The sequence below is a fragment of the Hemitrygon akajei genome, chromosome 5, assembly GCF_048418815.1.
Source record: "Hemitrygon akajei chromosome 5, sHemAka1.3, whole genome shotgun sequence".
NCBI classification, from domain to species: domain Eukaryota; kingdom Metazoa; phylum Chordata; class Chondrichthyes; order Myliobatiformes; family Dasyatidae; genus Hemitrygon; species Hemitrygon akajei.
The window spans coordinates 190,504,266-190,520,033 of record NC_133128.1 but is presented as its reverse complement, the minus strand read 5'-3'; the positions used below and the strand labels follow the sequence as shown (position 1 = coordinate 190,520,033).

At 41.5% G+C, this 15,768-nt stretch overlaps 1 protein-coding gene across 1 annotated transcript; it reads right to left on the bottom strand.

Annotated features, from left to right (window-relative positions):
- Positions 1-7,578: 7,578 nt before the first annotated feature.
- Positions 7,579-10,906, bottom strand: c1ql2 (complement component 1, q subcomponent-like 2). The gene is made up of 2 exons (XM_073044696.1): positions 10,077-10,906; positions 7,579-9,325 (listed from the first exon to the last, which is right to left on the bottom strand). The coding sequence occupies exons 1-2, from the start codon at positions 10,656-10,658 to the stop codon at positions 9,146-9,148; spliced, it is 762 nt and encodes a 253-aa protein (XP_072900797.1). The 5' UTR covers positions 10,659-10,906; the 3' UTR covers positions 7,579-9,145.
- Between the last annotated feature and the right edge of the window lie 4,862 nt (positions 10,907-15,768).

Sequence of the window (15,768 nt, the reverse complement as noted above, 5' to 3'; positions counted from 1 at the left end):
TGAGAGCATCCTGACTGGCTGCATCACTGCCTGGTATGGGAACTGTACCTACCTTAATTGCAGGACTCTGCAGAGAGTGGTGCGGACAGCCCACCGTATCTGTAGTTATGAACTTCCCGTGATTCAGGTCATTTACAAGGACAGGTGTGTAAAAAAGGCCCTTAGGATCATTGGGGACCCAAGCCATCCCAACCACAATCTTTTCCAGCTGCTACCATCCAGGAAACGGTACCACAGCATAAAAGCCAGGACCAACAGGCTCCGGGACAGCTTCTTCCAACAGGCCATCAGACTGATGAACTCATGCTGACTTGAGTGTACTCTATATTACATTGACTGCTCTATTTATTACAAATTATTATAAATTACTATGATTGCACATTGCACATTTAGATGGAGGTGTAACATAAAGGTTTTTACTCCTCGTGTATGTGAAGGATGTAAGAAATAAAGTCAATTCAATTCTGTTAATCTTTATCAACATACAACAGCAAGTGTGTGGAAGGTACAACAAACATTTTAAAGGACAAAGAGTACACTGGGCTTTATTGCAGGAGTATTTGAGCCCAAGAAAATGGATGCCTTATCCTTGCTGAAGTGGCTGTTCTAACAAAGCAATGTTGCTGCCGGCAACCACACAGGTAATAATCCTGTATGATGTGTCCACTGGTCAATCCAATAACGAATGTTCCACAAAGTCAAAGAAATGTATTCAAACCTTTATTAGCAACTAGCAAAACATGCTACCTTGAAGTGATGCAATTAAATGTAATCTAGCATGAATTAAACAATCAACAGAAGATATGACACCTGTCAGTCCCCAACAACAAACTGCCCAGAACAAGGCACAAAAACATAACTTTGTTTTGACCACACCCCCACCCACTCACATGACTAGTTACCATAATGAACATTATAAACCCCCAACACAGTATTCAATGCAGATAGAGAACAAATTCATGGCTGCTACACTTGCCAAGGAAGGATTTACTTACAATAGAATCAACAAGAGTTTACCAAACAGATTGATTCCTTTGCATGGATTGTGTAAATGGAGGAATCAAGCAGAATGGGTCTATTCTCTGAAATTACAGGAAGTGATCTCAGAGGTGACAAAAACTACTTCAATCATTGTCTTTCTTCATTGAATCTTCCAAGTTCTCAACTGAAAAGTACTGAGCAATGTCAGAAGCTGAGTACATTCAAGGCAAAGAACCATGGGTTTCTGAGTCTTAGGAAAATCAATAGGTGTGGAGTTGCTACAGAAACGTGGTGCTGAGATGGAAGATCAGTCAAAATCTTGAGTGTTGCAGCCGCCACCAGAGGCCAAATGGCCGACTGTTGTTTCAATTTATTATGCGCCAATGAAAATACAGTATTTCCTCTGTAATGATTTTCTTTGGACATTATACAAGCTCACGAAAGCTGACAACTCATCCTTGGGTTATACATTGCAACAATATAGGAGTCTGCAGAGATTCGGCATGACATCTAAGCTTTGACAAACTTCTACAGATGTGTAGTGGAGAGTTTATTGACCGGCTGCATCACAGGCTGGTGTGGAAATGCCAATGCTGCTGAATGGAAAATCCTACAAAAAGTAGTGGATTCAGCCCGTACATCATGGGAAAAGCCCTCCCAGCCATTGAGCACATCTACATGAAACACTGTGGTAAGAAAGCCGCATCCGTCATCAGAGATTGCCGCCACCCAGACCGCGCTCTTTCTTGTTGCTGCCATCTGGTAGAAAGTACAAGACCCTCAGGACTCACCAACCAACTTCAAGAGCAGTTACTACCCATCAGCCATCAGGCTCTTGAATAGAAGTGGATAACTACACTCACTTGCCCATCCATTGAGTATTCCCACAACCATTAATATCACTTTAAAGAATCTTTATCTCAGTATCTCAAGGTCTTGTTATTTATTGTTATTTATTTACATTTGCATTTGCACAGTTTGACATCTTCCTGTTATAAATATAATCCTGTTATATTTACTATTCTATAGATTTGCTAAGTAAGCCCCAAGAGAAATTAATCTCAGGGTTGTGTATGGTGACATATATGCACTTTGATAATAAAATTTACTTTGAACTTTGAAATTAAATGGAGCCACAGATGAGTGTCCAATAGGGACTAAAGATGTGTGAGCTGCCCCGGAATGGACACGACAAGGCCCTGCACTAGAGGTGTTGCAACTCCCTGGACATCCCATACACCTGTGACTCCAAATAGCTATTTACATCCGACAGTGGCCGCATCCCACTTCGACGGGCAGGCTAAACCAGGTGAGGGTAGCCAGCAGCCTCATACCCCAGTGAGACGGGGACATGCAAGTGAGGTCAGGTCTGGCAGACTCCGTGGACGAGATCTGCAGTGAGATCCAACAGCCAGGGTAGTACTGCAACACTCAGTGAGAGCAAAGGGAAAGCTCATGGTCATTCACTGACACCAAGGAAGACCTCAGTTTGTGATGCTTGTTTGTACCACTGGACTTGGACTTCTGTGGTCAAGAAAGCAGAGCTGCCCCAGTGCAATGGCTTTTCCACTCTAAAAACTCTCCCACTCAGGTTTCCTCTCACTGTTGGGACTTGGCGGACAACCACCACCACTTTGAGATTAGCACATTACTGCAGTTAATATACCAAATGCCATGGTTTACTTGCCTGCAACTGCTGGGGCAAGCAAACCATGTATGTTTCTTCTCTATCTCCTTTGGTCCCTTGGAATCAACAAAGTTTTAATTCCAGTTGTGTAAGTCAGTGTTCATTAAGTGGGCAGAGAAAGGTGTAAACCTGATTCCTGCATGTATTTTAGGATTCAGCAAAGGAGAGGATGACCAACAATTGATAAAGGAAGAAACAGAATTTCCGAGTAAACAAGAGGGTGAAATAAAACAGATTTTAAGAATGTCTGTTAAGTGAGAAGAATTAGTGAGGGCAAATGTGGGTCCTGTACAGACAGAGAAAAGATACTTTATGATGCGGATAAGGGACTGCAGAGGAATTAAACAAAATCTTAATATCATAAATGCTTTGTGGCTTTAAAATGATCCTAGAGATACTGAAGAAAAAATAGTCTTTGTAAATGTAGCCTTTGTTAAAGAAATTAGTATCAGCATAGATTTCAGGTAAATGAGCCTGAAGTTGATAAATATGATGAACTCAGTGTTCTACCTTCCGAAGGTTTGAAAAAAAAGGGACATAGTGATGAAGGTTGCTTCTAGTGACCATCTTCCAAAACTCAATAGATTCTGGGACATAGGTTCAAGAATGGAGAGAGAGAGAGAGATCTAAGAAATATAAAAAATCTAAATCTAAGATGGCAGAAGAGAAGAACTGAATCATTGAGTGGGTGGGTATTCTCACAACCTGTCCGTCTGGAAGTTCCAAAATCTGACTCCAGGGATGTCAAAGGAGCAGCAAGTCAGGGTGTTACATGACGCAGGGGAGAACCTGTAAGCAGAAGCATTTGTTTGTGGCTGCTTCCTTCTGTCATTTTCAGTGACAAAGACTTTAGGTTTGTATAGCCCATGATTGCAACAAATTGCTTCTACCAGCAAGGAGCTTGGAGAGCATTGAAGAGGATAGCAATTCTTACTAAGCATTATCAGCAGGTAAATGCCACATTTTCTAAGAAGGATCTTTGCAAGAGGGTTGTCATCAAAGGCTTTTGATCTTTGTATCAGTGCATATAAATCAGACATGTTTAAGCTGTGAAGGCAAGATACCTGAAGCTCCCATACAATTCTGACAGTCGTAACATTTCAGCAAGTCATGTTCATTTCTTTTCATCCATATCTTGAAGGCTTGACATTCTCAGAAATAACAAATAATCCAACATCCAGGTCAACAAGCACCGTTTAGATGTCTTGAACTCTAGACATTGGTTAAACTGACATTTTCAATGCATGGACACATTTTCTTTCAATTTGGCAATATACACTGGTCAATATATCTTCACTTTTCTGGAGGACACAGTGGTCACATATCAATATTTTTAAAAATTAGTATTTGCAAATTGCACTGAACAATTTTAAAAGTCCTTATTACTGTTTAAATCAAGATATGAGTTGAGTTTTCTTTGTCTTAGAAATTTACCAAATATTACAAATTTGGTTTAGTATTTTTATTAATGCTTTACAATAGGCAATACGAGAAGAGAAAAGAGTTCTGTCATTTTAGATTCATACAGCAGAGAAACAGACCATTTGATTAACTACCAACTACAGTACCTGGTCTGTAACTTTCTATGCCTTGTTGATTTAAATGCTTATCTAAATTCTTCTTAGATGCTCTGAGAGTCTTTGACTCTATCAGCCTCTCAGAATCAGAATCACTTTATTGCCAGTATGTGAAACATGCCGGAATTGAGTGTGGTTCAGTGTCAAGCATAAAAAACACAGGACAATACCATAACAGACAACACAATAGCAGCTAACAATTTACAAGACAATAGTGCAAACAGCCTTGAGCAATTAACAATTACCAGAATGGTCACATGCTCAAATGTCAATAATCAAACTTAAATAAATGTAAACATATGAATAGACTCAGTAATTTTCAACAGAACAAGGAGAGCAGGAAGGACCATGTAATGGATGTTTTGCAGGGACAGTTGGAGTTTTACACTTGAGTGAGCTTTGTTGAGAAACCGGATAGCTACAGGAAGGAAGCTTCAGAAATGATGTGTAGTCCTGGTGGTGAATGGCTTTTAGCATCTTCCCAGTGGCCATTTGGTGAACAGGTGACTACTAAGATGGGTGGAGTCAGCAGTAAATTTTAACAGAGAATTCATTCAACATAATATTTGGAATGTACAGTACATGTCATATTCTACATTTAACTTCAACTTGTGAAGATCTGACCCTTCCAAAGAACTTCTTCTCAAGTAATTCAACAAATCTCCTTGTTTCAGAATCAGGTTTATTATCACTGACATGTGATATGGCAGCAGTACGGTGCAAAAGCATAAAAACTGTACATTACTAAAAGAAGTAAATACTGCCAAAAAAGGAATAACACGGTAGTGTTGATGGGTCCATGAACTGTTCAGAAATCTGATAGAAGAGTGTAAGAAACTGTTTCTAAATCACTTCTGGTTTCTGTACCTCCTCTTGATGGTAGCAATGAGAAGATATATCCTGAATGGTGAGGGTCCTTAACAAAAGATACAGCCTTCTTAAGACACTGCCTCTTGAAGATCTCAATGCTGGTGGAGAGGGTTTTTCCTGTGGTAGAGTTGGCTGAGTATATAACCCTTCTGATCCTGTGCATTGGAGCAGAAATACCAGGATATGATGCAGCCAGTCAGAATGCTCTCCACCATACATTTATAGAAATGTATAAGTGTTGTTGGTGACGTACCAAATCTTCTTGAACTTCGAATAAAATAGAGCCACTGGTCTGTCTTCTTCACAATTTCAAAAATGTGCTGGTCCCAGGATATTTCCTCAGAGTTGTTGACCGGGATTTGAAAGTTGCTCAAACACAAGAAAATCTGCAGATGCTGGAAATCCAAGCAACACACACAAAATGCTGGAAGAAACTCAGCAGGCCAGGCAGCGTCTATGGGAAAGAGTAAAGAGTCAACGTTTCAGGCCAAGACCCTCCATCAGTCCCGATGAAGGGTCTCGGCCCAAAAACGTCGACTCTTTACTCTTTTCCATAGCTGCTGCCAGGCCTGCTGAGTTCCACTGGAAACTGCTCATGCTTTTTATCACTAACCTCTGTGAGGACTGGTGTTCTCAAACCTTTCCCTTCCTGGTCCACAATTTTTTCCTTGGACTTGCTGATGCTGAGTAAAACTTGTTGCTGCAATATCACTTAATGAGCTGTCCTACCTGACTCCTACAAGCATCATTGCAACCTGAGATTCAATCAACACAGTGGTATCATTGGCAAATTTATAGATGGTGTTTGAGTTGTGCCTAGATGCACAGCCATGAGAGTAGCGAGAGTAGTGCAAAAGGTTAAGCACACAACAATTAAGGTTCATCCGAATCATCATCAGCAAGGAAGAGGTGTTAACACAAATTCACAATGGCTATGGTCATCTGATGATGTAGTTGAGGATTCAGTTTCAAGGGAGCCACAGAGGCTTAGGTTTTTGCAGGGTTTCCCTTGCTCAAAATGAAGAGATGTAAATTTCTCTATATCTTTCCAGATGTTACTTCTCTGTCTTGAGTCATCATAGGCCAGGAATTCCTATAGATTGCTGGGGAGGTTCCATGTTTTCATTAATTCTTCAAGAATATCTTTAAAACCTTTCTTCTTTCCTCCTGCTTGAGATCCTGGCATGATGGAGCTCAGACTAGATTACTTGTTACAAGAGTTTGATGATAAATGTGCAACCAATGTGGTCCATTCATCAGACTGTGTACAGCCTTCATGGTGGAACATGATGTCCAGGGAGGAGAAGAAGTGATAAACCACAATGGCAAAAGGATACTTCACTTTATCTTCCAGTAAGATAAAATTTGGTTCAATGTTGGATAAAGAAAATATTGCACTCCAATCAACCTATCATTTTCTTCCCTTAATTAAACCTAAAATTATCGATTTTAAGTCCTGTTCTAAAGTCATCAGAACTATTAATCATAAATCAATGCTAATAATTACTTATTCATCAGTATGGTTGCTCCAAAAAATCTAATAAAGTAAACTGGGTTATTACTTTAAGTTTATTTAATTAACTTTCTAGGTTCAACAATAATGCTTCGGGCTACTCTTTTTGACAACCTGAAAAGTCTCGGAAGATTGTAGTCAATCAATTTGGCATATTGATTAAAAAGTCCTGACAGCTCCTCAACTGCATTTTATATATAATTAATGTGGCAGATACTGCAATTTAGTATTTTAATGTAGTAACTATGAAAGAAACATTTAAGAAGGATCTAAACTATGTCTTAAATTGATTCATCTTTTTATCGATTGCGTCTGCTGTCATTGTCACCAGCAATATGTCTTTGTGAATGTTATCCGACGTGATAATTAGCAACATGACAGCGAGTAGAAAGTGGGTTGCTCTGCAAGCTTTCCTAAATCCCCGGCATGACATTGATAATGTGAGGATACATATATCACTGTCAGGGTGAGCTGTCACACAACTCTCCTCTTACACAAGCTTCATCAATCCATCATCATTTAGGTCTTGACAGCTCTGGACATATATACAACGGTGAATGAAAATTAGAGGAAACTGCCTATAGTCAGGAATACAGATTTCAGACCTCAGGATGAAATTTGTATTTTTAATGTGAATGCATATTCCCTTGCAATGAATCTTCATTGCCATTTCACCACAGGGATTATTCGAGTCTTTGTTAAAAGTACAAACAGTTTTCCTTTACATAGAATAAAGTACACTTCGGTGTTTGTTCTGTCCCAGAAAAAGATGCCTTACATCCTAATATGTATTCTTGACACTTGAAACATCGGTATTTTACTGTTCTCCCTAGCCAAATAACACTTTTAAGCAAGAATTTAAAACTCAGTGAAAATGCAGTTGATGCTAACCATCTTAAAGAGAAACCCCCATTCACTAAGATAGATATATTAGAAGAACTATTCACTAATTAAAATGTGTACAACTTTATTTCAATTTACACAAACAAATGCTAATTTTAGATCATCAGGGCATGATGCAGACAAATTCTTACATGACCAAAGTTGCATTTATGCGTGTACATGCATCAAACAAATGGCCACAATCAACAGTACAAGTTGTTGTACACGTTAGCTAATTTTACATTAAAAACACATGAAAAGGGAATGCAAGCTAAACTTCACTCTTTCTTGTAACACTAGCGATATTAGCTTTATATAGATAAATTGCAATGAACATATCTCAAAGTTCAACGAAAAGAGCATCTGTTGAAAATTCCCAAAAACATCAATGTGGTCATGACTTTTATTTGGCATTGACATCATTACATTAGTCCCAATTTAGTCACCTTGTAAAATCCAATTTGATTAATAAAATATTTAGCTAGAAGTCATTTATAAGGTCTGTGTGCAAGTGACACCTATGAACACAAAAAGGGAAAGCTCTGTTGATAAATGAGTAATATCTGTATAGAGATATTTTGTCAGCCCTTGGAGTGGGAGCAATACAATTTTCTAATCTCTACTACCCAGGTCATGGACTCTTTATGCTGCTGGCATTAGGAAGAAGGTACAGGAACCTCAGGACCCACACCACCAAGTTCAGGAAGAGTTACCACCCCTCAGCCATCAGGCTTCTGAACCCGATGGGGTAATTTCACTTGCCCCATCTCCGAACTGTTCCCATAACCTATGGAATAATTTTCAAGGGCTCTTCATCTGTTGTTCTCATTATTTATTGCTTATTTATTACTTTCTCTTTAGTCTTTTGTATTTGTTGTCTTTTGCTCACGGGTTGTCTGCCCTGTTGAATGCGGTCTTTCATTGATTATATTATGGATTTATTGAGTATGCCCGTCAGAAAATGAATCTCAGGGTTGTATATGGTGGCATATGTGTACTTTGATCATAAATTTACTTTGAACATTGAACTTCCATATATTTATGAATAACAAAACCCTCCTGACTAAACGGTGAAAAAAAACTGCAGAACTTATAGTAACAAGTTAGAATTGTAGTAACAATGTTAAGACAACATAAGAATCCCATAGGTGCAAAAGTAGAACATTCTCCTCATTCCAACCTGCTCCACCAATAAATGTATTTCTGGTGTTACACAAGGTACTCACCTACATTCAATACATTTAAAGGACCGGAAGAAGATCCCGTGAAAAGTGACATTGAATCGTGGAAGAGTGCATCGTAAGGTTAGGATGTAACTACTAAAAAAGCATTGCATGTACAAAGGCCACCATACCTTATGTGCCATTTCACATTACTCAAAAACTGGAAGGAAAATCCAATTTTTACTGCAAATTCCCATGAGGTGTTCATATAAGCCTGATGTAAAATATTGTTACAAACCAATACGTCATGTGCCAAGCAAACTTACCAATACGCATAATTCGAATTGTCCACACGCACGCATTCAGTACAAAAAGTTTGAAATGAAAATAAAATAATCACAGAAAACTAACACTGACATACAAGCGTCTTTAACTAACACCTAAGCTATATTCTGAATGTCTAGGCTATTATTTAATCTGGATATAAAATGAACCCGGAGAACGTGCTGTATTTGTTATTGTTGCCGCCGTGTGCTTTCCCGCCGTCTAGTTTGATATAGATCTCATCTCCAGTGTCCAGGTGAAGAACCACACTGTTACTAGCGTAGTCGTAGTTCTGGTCCGCGTCCTGAGCAATCGCACTGGCGCGAACCTAAACAGAGGAAAAAAGAAAAGGCCAATTGATCGCTTCAAGTAATCCTCACGCGAACGGCTTCTCAGAACACCTCCTCCGCCTCCTACGTTTCAGCGGATGCACTGATCACTGTGCTCCCAGCTGAGGAACCAGTCCTATGCAGAAGTAATGCTATTATTTCGCCTCTAAAGCTGCCCTCAACCATGAGGCTCCTGAACAAACAGGGATAATTACACTCATCTATTGAGATGTTCCCACAACCAATGAGCTCACTTTAAGGACTCCTTTCTCGTGTTCTCTTTATTTGTTGCTATTTACTTATATTTGCATTTGCACAGTTTGTTGTCTTCTGCACTTTGGCTGATCTTTCATTGATCCCGTTTACAGTAACTATTCTATAGATTTGCTGAGTATGCCCGCAGGAAAATGAATCACAGGGCGGTATGAGGTGACACGAATGTACTCTGATAATACACTTTGCACTTTCCGTGTTAATATAAAAGACGGATAATTTAACTAAAAATAACCATGCTCTTTTTAAAAATAAACCATCATGAAATTTAGGGTTAATGATGCACTTTATTCCATATCTAAAAATGGTATGACAATTTATTTGACCCTAACTTAAACTGAACAACTGTTTTCCTGGGTCTCTTCATGGGAAACCGTGTTTCTGGTTTGGGTTCAGTGTCTTTGAAACCATGAAAACACAGGAAAAGACCAGCCACGCCTGGTGTGGTTCGCAGGGTAAGAACAGGCTCCCACTCACCTGGCCGTTCTTGCAGAGGTCTGCCCACATGCTGGTCCCGTCACCTCCTCTCATCAGGACGTGGTACGTGAAGAAATAGATCCCAGGTACAGCGCACGTAAACTTCCCAGTGCTGGAGTCGTAGTAGTTTCCCAAATTCGTGACCACGTCGTCAAACTTCAGGACTTCGTATCCTTCGTGCGGACTTTTCAAGCCAACGTAAAAGGCGATCTTCGGGCTGCTGAAAGCGGTGGCGCTCAGCGCTCCTGTGACTGGCCCCCCTGAGGCAGTCAGCGCCGGCAAGCCCGCCTTGACCAGATCGCCCTTCTCTCCCGGTGGTCCTCTTGGCCCCGGTGGCCCGGGCTCACCCGGAGGACCCCTCGGCCCGGGTTTCCCCGCCCGTCCGGGTTCTCCTTTCGGCCCTTGGATGAAGGGCGGTGGAGGGATGACGTTAAGATCCTGCATGACCTCCACGGCCGTGTTGCTGTGTTTCGGGTTGTAGGGATCGCAGATCATCCTGCAAGTCCCCAGCATCTCATAGTGAGCGGCAGCGTTGGTGCTCTGGACCACAAGTGGGATAGCTACGAGCAGCATGAGCACCATGACGACGCTCACCAGCGCCGCGACCAGACGCTTTCTTCGGAGAATCCGAGAAGCCGAATCCAGCAACTCTTTACTTTTTGAAGTAATGTTGGAAGCTAATGTGTCTCTATATTCTTCCAAAGGAACAACAGCGAGTGTCTGCGTAACGCCGTAAACTGTAAGGGGGAGAGAATGACTTATCTTAACAGAAAGCTCGGAGCTCCACGGGCGATGACAGGACTGCCAATCTCGATTAGCTTCAGCGACTTCTACTCATCCTGATATCTGCTGGCAGCTACAACCGCTTTCAACAGACACCTGCAGCAATCGCAGCCCCTGGACTGCAACAAAACCCACTGACGTAATGGGGCCAGGGCAATGCCAAATGCAACGTGAGTTACTCACGGATCAATATTCACATCATGTTTTTTTTTAATAGTTTAACAGTGCCAGCTTGAGGATATTTTGCGATGCAGAAAGTTTCACAAACACATGCGTCCTTTGGAAGTTTTCAGGCAGCCTATAAAATAACTGATATTTTCGCGCTGCAGAGAATACAGGGAGGCGCTTTTAATCGAGTGGCTGAAGGATATTTTCAACAGACACGGCATTTTTTTCTTGACAGTGATGCCAATCAAAATAAGCCATGACTTGTGAATATTAAGATAGTCTATACTTTTAAAATGCAGTGCTAATTAATTAAATAGCAAAGTTTGATAAAGTTAAAAGACAAACAGGCCAGAAGCTGAGTTGGTGACAGCGGAGGGAAGAGGGCCGGAGTACATTTAAAGTATTGGCAAAAATGTAAACAATTTAGCGAGTTGAAGTTACTGCTATTAGTATAATAGGTTTCAAATTAGATTCCCGAGGAGGGGTCTTGGCCCAAAACATAGACGGCTTATTTGCATAGATGCCGCCTGACCCGTTGAGCTCCTCCAGCGTTTTCTGTGAGTTGCTTCGGACTTCCAGCATCTGCAGACCTTCTCGAGCTTCTACCGGACAATGCGTTCTATTAACCGGCCAACCAACCTGGGATGTGCATTAAGAATTCGTGACGGAAGGGTTATGAAGACAAAGTTTGTATTCAGACTGCCCACTTGGCTACGCTTTAGTGACCGAACTTGACGGCTCCCGAGAATTCTGTAACAATTTTGTGAGTAGTATACAGGGCTGTCGGAGTTACAGCGGGACACTGGTAGCGTGCAAAACTGGGCTGAGAAGTGGCAGATGGGTTCAACCCAGATTAAGTGTGAGGTGGTTAATTTTGGCAGGTCAAATATGATGGCAGAGTATAGTATTAATGGTAAGACTCTTGGCAGTGTGGAGGATCTGAGGGATCTTGGGGTCCGAGTCCATAGGACACTCAAAGCTGCTGCGCAGGTTGATTCTGTGGTTAAGAAAGCGTATGGTGTATTGGCCTTCATCAAACGTGGGATTGAATTTAGGAGCCGAAAGGTAATGTTACAGCTACATAGGACCCTGGTCAGACCCCACTTGGATTACTGTGCTCAGTTCTGGTCGCCTCACTATAGGGAGGATGTGGAATCCATAGAAAGGGTGCAGAGGAGATTTTCAAGGATGTTGCCTGGGATTGGGGAGCATGCCTTGTGAGAATAGGTTGAGTGAACTTGGCCTTTTCTCCTTGGAGCGGCGAAGGATGAGAGGTGACCTGATTGAGGTGTATAAGCTGATGAGAGACATTGATGGTGTGGATAGTCAGAGGCTTTTCCCCAGGGCTGAAGTGGTTAGCACGAGAGGGCACAGGTTTAAGGTGCTTGGAAGTAGGCACAGAGGAGATGTCAGGAAGAAGTTTTTTTTACGCAGAGAGAGGTGAGTGTGTGGAATGGGCTGCCGGTGGCGGTGGGGGAGGCGGATACCATAGGGTCTTTTAAGAGACTCCTGGACAGGTGTATGGAGCTCAGAAGAATAGAGGGCTATGGGTAACCCTAGGTAATTTCTAAAGTAAGTGCATGTTCGGCACAGCATTGTGAGCCAAAGGGCCTGTATTGTGCTGTAGGTTTTCCTATGTTTCTATGTCTCTAATGTATTTAGACTGGTCATTATGAAATTGATACATACCGAACTGACAAGTAGATCTAATAAATAAAAGAAACACCAGAAAGCAACCTGCATGGAAGCAGTTAACTGCACTCACACACAACAAAACGTTAATGATGGGAAGTGACCTTTCATTGATCCGGCATGTCAACTTTCTCCAATGGTGCTGCCTGACATTTTCAATGTTCTTGCAATCTCGTTTATTCGTTTTGCTTTCATATTTCTAGTGTCCCTTTCAAGTTTCACGTTTCTATTTACTCTATCTGTACATTTGCGATGGAAACGTCATTGCTTCCATTGATAGAGTAGACCAACAACCCAAGATTAATAAGGGCTATATGCCTCAAACTTCCAAGAGGACCACAAACTTGTCGTAGGGTTTGGAGCCATGCGTGTGTCAATGGTCTGGAGAGCTATGCTGGCTGGAGTCAGGGCTCTGATGGCTCTTGGTAGGGTCACCCATGCCAAACAGGTCAAAGGGTACAGGCCAGACTAAGAGTGGTCCCACCAGTTCTGCAGGTTTGGGCGTTCAGCTCAGAGTTAACAACACTGACTGGTCAAACAAAACTATTATGGAAAGAACAATGAAGGATCCTTATATCTGTGTGCAACCCAGGACCCTGAACCACACCATAAACACAGGTTGGGATCCAAATTACAATATCTCAGTTATTTTAAAATCTTGTTTTGACCTTTTCAGCTTTGAAGGCTATTATTCTAATCTCTGGGGTGGTGGGTGGAGATAGATCTCTAGCAAAAGAGATGTAAGGCACTCCTTCACTCTGTTAGCCTGCAGGCCATCCTTGGGCAAGGTGTAGCATCTGTTTAGCCTCCTCACATCTCTCCCCCCCCCCCCCCCGAATCAGGGTCACATGAAGCCATGGGAGCAGGTGATGGATAGTTCTAGAGCAGCTGGTGAATATCATAAGTTCTAGTTATGACCACTGGCGTCAGGCAGGCAATCTCTGAAGGGTATTGATATAGCTGGGGTCGGCCACCTTGTAAAGACACTACCCAGAACAAGGCAAAAGCAAACTACACCTTAGAAAAATGGAAAGACCATGATCACCCACATCATTCAACAAGGCATTTAATGAACAACTGATTCTAATCTCCAGGTAGTATAAGGACGTGATATTCCAAGACATTGATTCAGAGCTGGGGTTCACGGACATCAGTTTCCAGCATGAGTTCCGTCAGCTTGAAGTAGGTTTCCTATATAAGAAACTACTGTGACTATTACATTGATACCCATGTGATTCCAACATTTGTTAAGTGTCACAACCAGGCATCATTTGTAAGGAAAAAGAGGGATATTTTTCAGTTAGTATGTGGATCTGGTGAAAATCTGCCTGAGTTCCTCAGTGTAATGTGGGTGATATCAGTTCTTCAAGATTCTGTATAGTTTGCTTGAGTTCTTGTTAGCTTTGCTGGTTAATTTCTGTAATAAATGATTTCTTTTTAATTGCCAAGGTCAAGGTCTCTGTGATTTCTGCACTTGAGTTCACTAGTGACCCTCACAGTACCACCGAGCCAAGAGGGGTTGGCAGGACCCCCTGAAAGCATGTAGGAATTCAGGAGCAATCAGATAACAGAGGTGTCCAGAATTGAATTGAATTGACTTTATTTCTTACATTCTTCACATACATGAGTAAAAATCTTTACGTTATGTCTCCGTCTAAATTTGCAATGTGCAATCATAGTAATTTATAATAAACAGAACAGTCAATGTAACATAGAAATGCACTCAAAGCAGTGGGAGGTAATCAGTCTGATGGCCTGGTGGAAGAAGCTTTCCCAGAGCCTGTTGGTCCTGGCTTTTATGCTGTGGTACCATTCCCAGATGGTAGCAGCTGGAATAGATTGTGGTTGGGGGTGACTCAGGACCCCAATGATCCTTTGGGCTCTTTTCTTGCACCTGTCTTTGTAAATGTCCTGAACCATGAGAAGTTCACAACTACAGATGCGCTGGGCTCTCTTCAGAATCCTGCAATTAGGAGAGTTACAGTTCCCATACCAGGCATTGATGCAGCCAGTCAGGATGCTCTCAATTGTGCCCAAAGACAATAATTACAGTGCAATAATCCCCAAAGACAACAATTACAATGCAAGACATTGAAAATACTGTGCTAAATTAAATCATCCCAAATTGAATAAAAGTGATAAATACAAAGAGAGCTTAATGATCACCCTGATACCAAATGGAACTCCTGCAAAACCTGCTTCTGCCTATACAAGAATGTTGCCTGGATTGGGGAACATGCCTTACGAGAATAGGTTGAGTGAACTCAGTCTTTTCTCCTTGGAGCGACTTAGGTTGAGAGGTGGCCTGATAGAGGTGTACAAGATGATGAGAGGCATTGATCGTGTGGATAGTCAGAGGCTTTTCCCCAGGGCTGAAATGGCTAACATGAGAGATCATAGTTTTAAGGTGCTTGGAAGTAGGTACAGAGGAGATGTCAGGGGTAAGTTTTTTACACAGAGAGTGGTGAATGCATGGAATTGGCTGCTGGCGACGGAGGTGGAGGCGGAAACGATAGGGTGTTTTAAGAGATCCCTGGATGGCTACATAGAGCTTAGAAAAATAGAGGGCTATGGGTAAAGCCTAGGTAGCTCTAAGCTAGGGACATATTTGGCATAGCTTTGTGGGCCGAAGGGCCTGTATTGTGCTGTATGTTTTCTATGTTTCTATAAGGAATTTGTATGTTCTCCCCGTGACTACATGACTTTCCTCCAGGTGCTCTGGTTTCCTCACAAAATCAAAAGATGTACTAGTCAGTAGGTTAATTGGTTATTGTAAATTGTCCCATGTATAGGCTGGGATTAAATTGGCAGATTGCTGGGTGGAGTGGTTTGAAGTGCCAGAAGAGCCTACTTCACACTATATCTCAATAAAATAAATAACAAAGTGAAAAACTCAGCACTATTCCAAAGACAAAAAATTAGACTTAAAAGGCAGACAAGGAGCTTTGCATTCCCACAAGGTGACACTGAGAAAATACAGCCAAAGGTTCAAAGGTTTATTTTACTATCAAAGTATGTATGCAGTATACAACTCAGAGATTCAGCTTCT

Bases quoted from the DNA above. Each gene is read 5' to 3' on its own strand.
- c1ql2 (XM_073044696.1), bottom strand. From the start codon at position 10,658: ATGGTGCTCATGCTGCTCGTAGCTATCCCACTTGTGGTCCAGAGCACC. The intron at 9,326-10,076 runs GTGAGTGGGAGC...TCCTCTGTTTAG, and splicing joins ACCTCTGCAAGAACGGCCAG to GTTCGCGCCAGTGCGATTGC.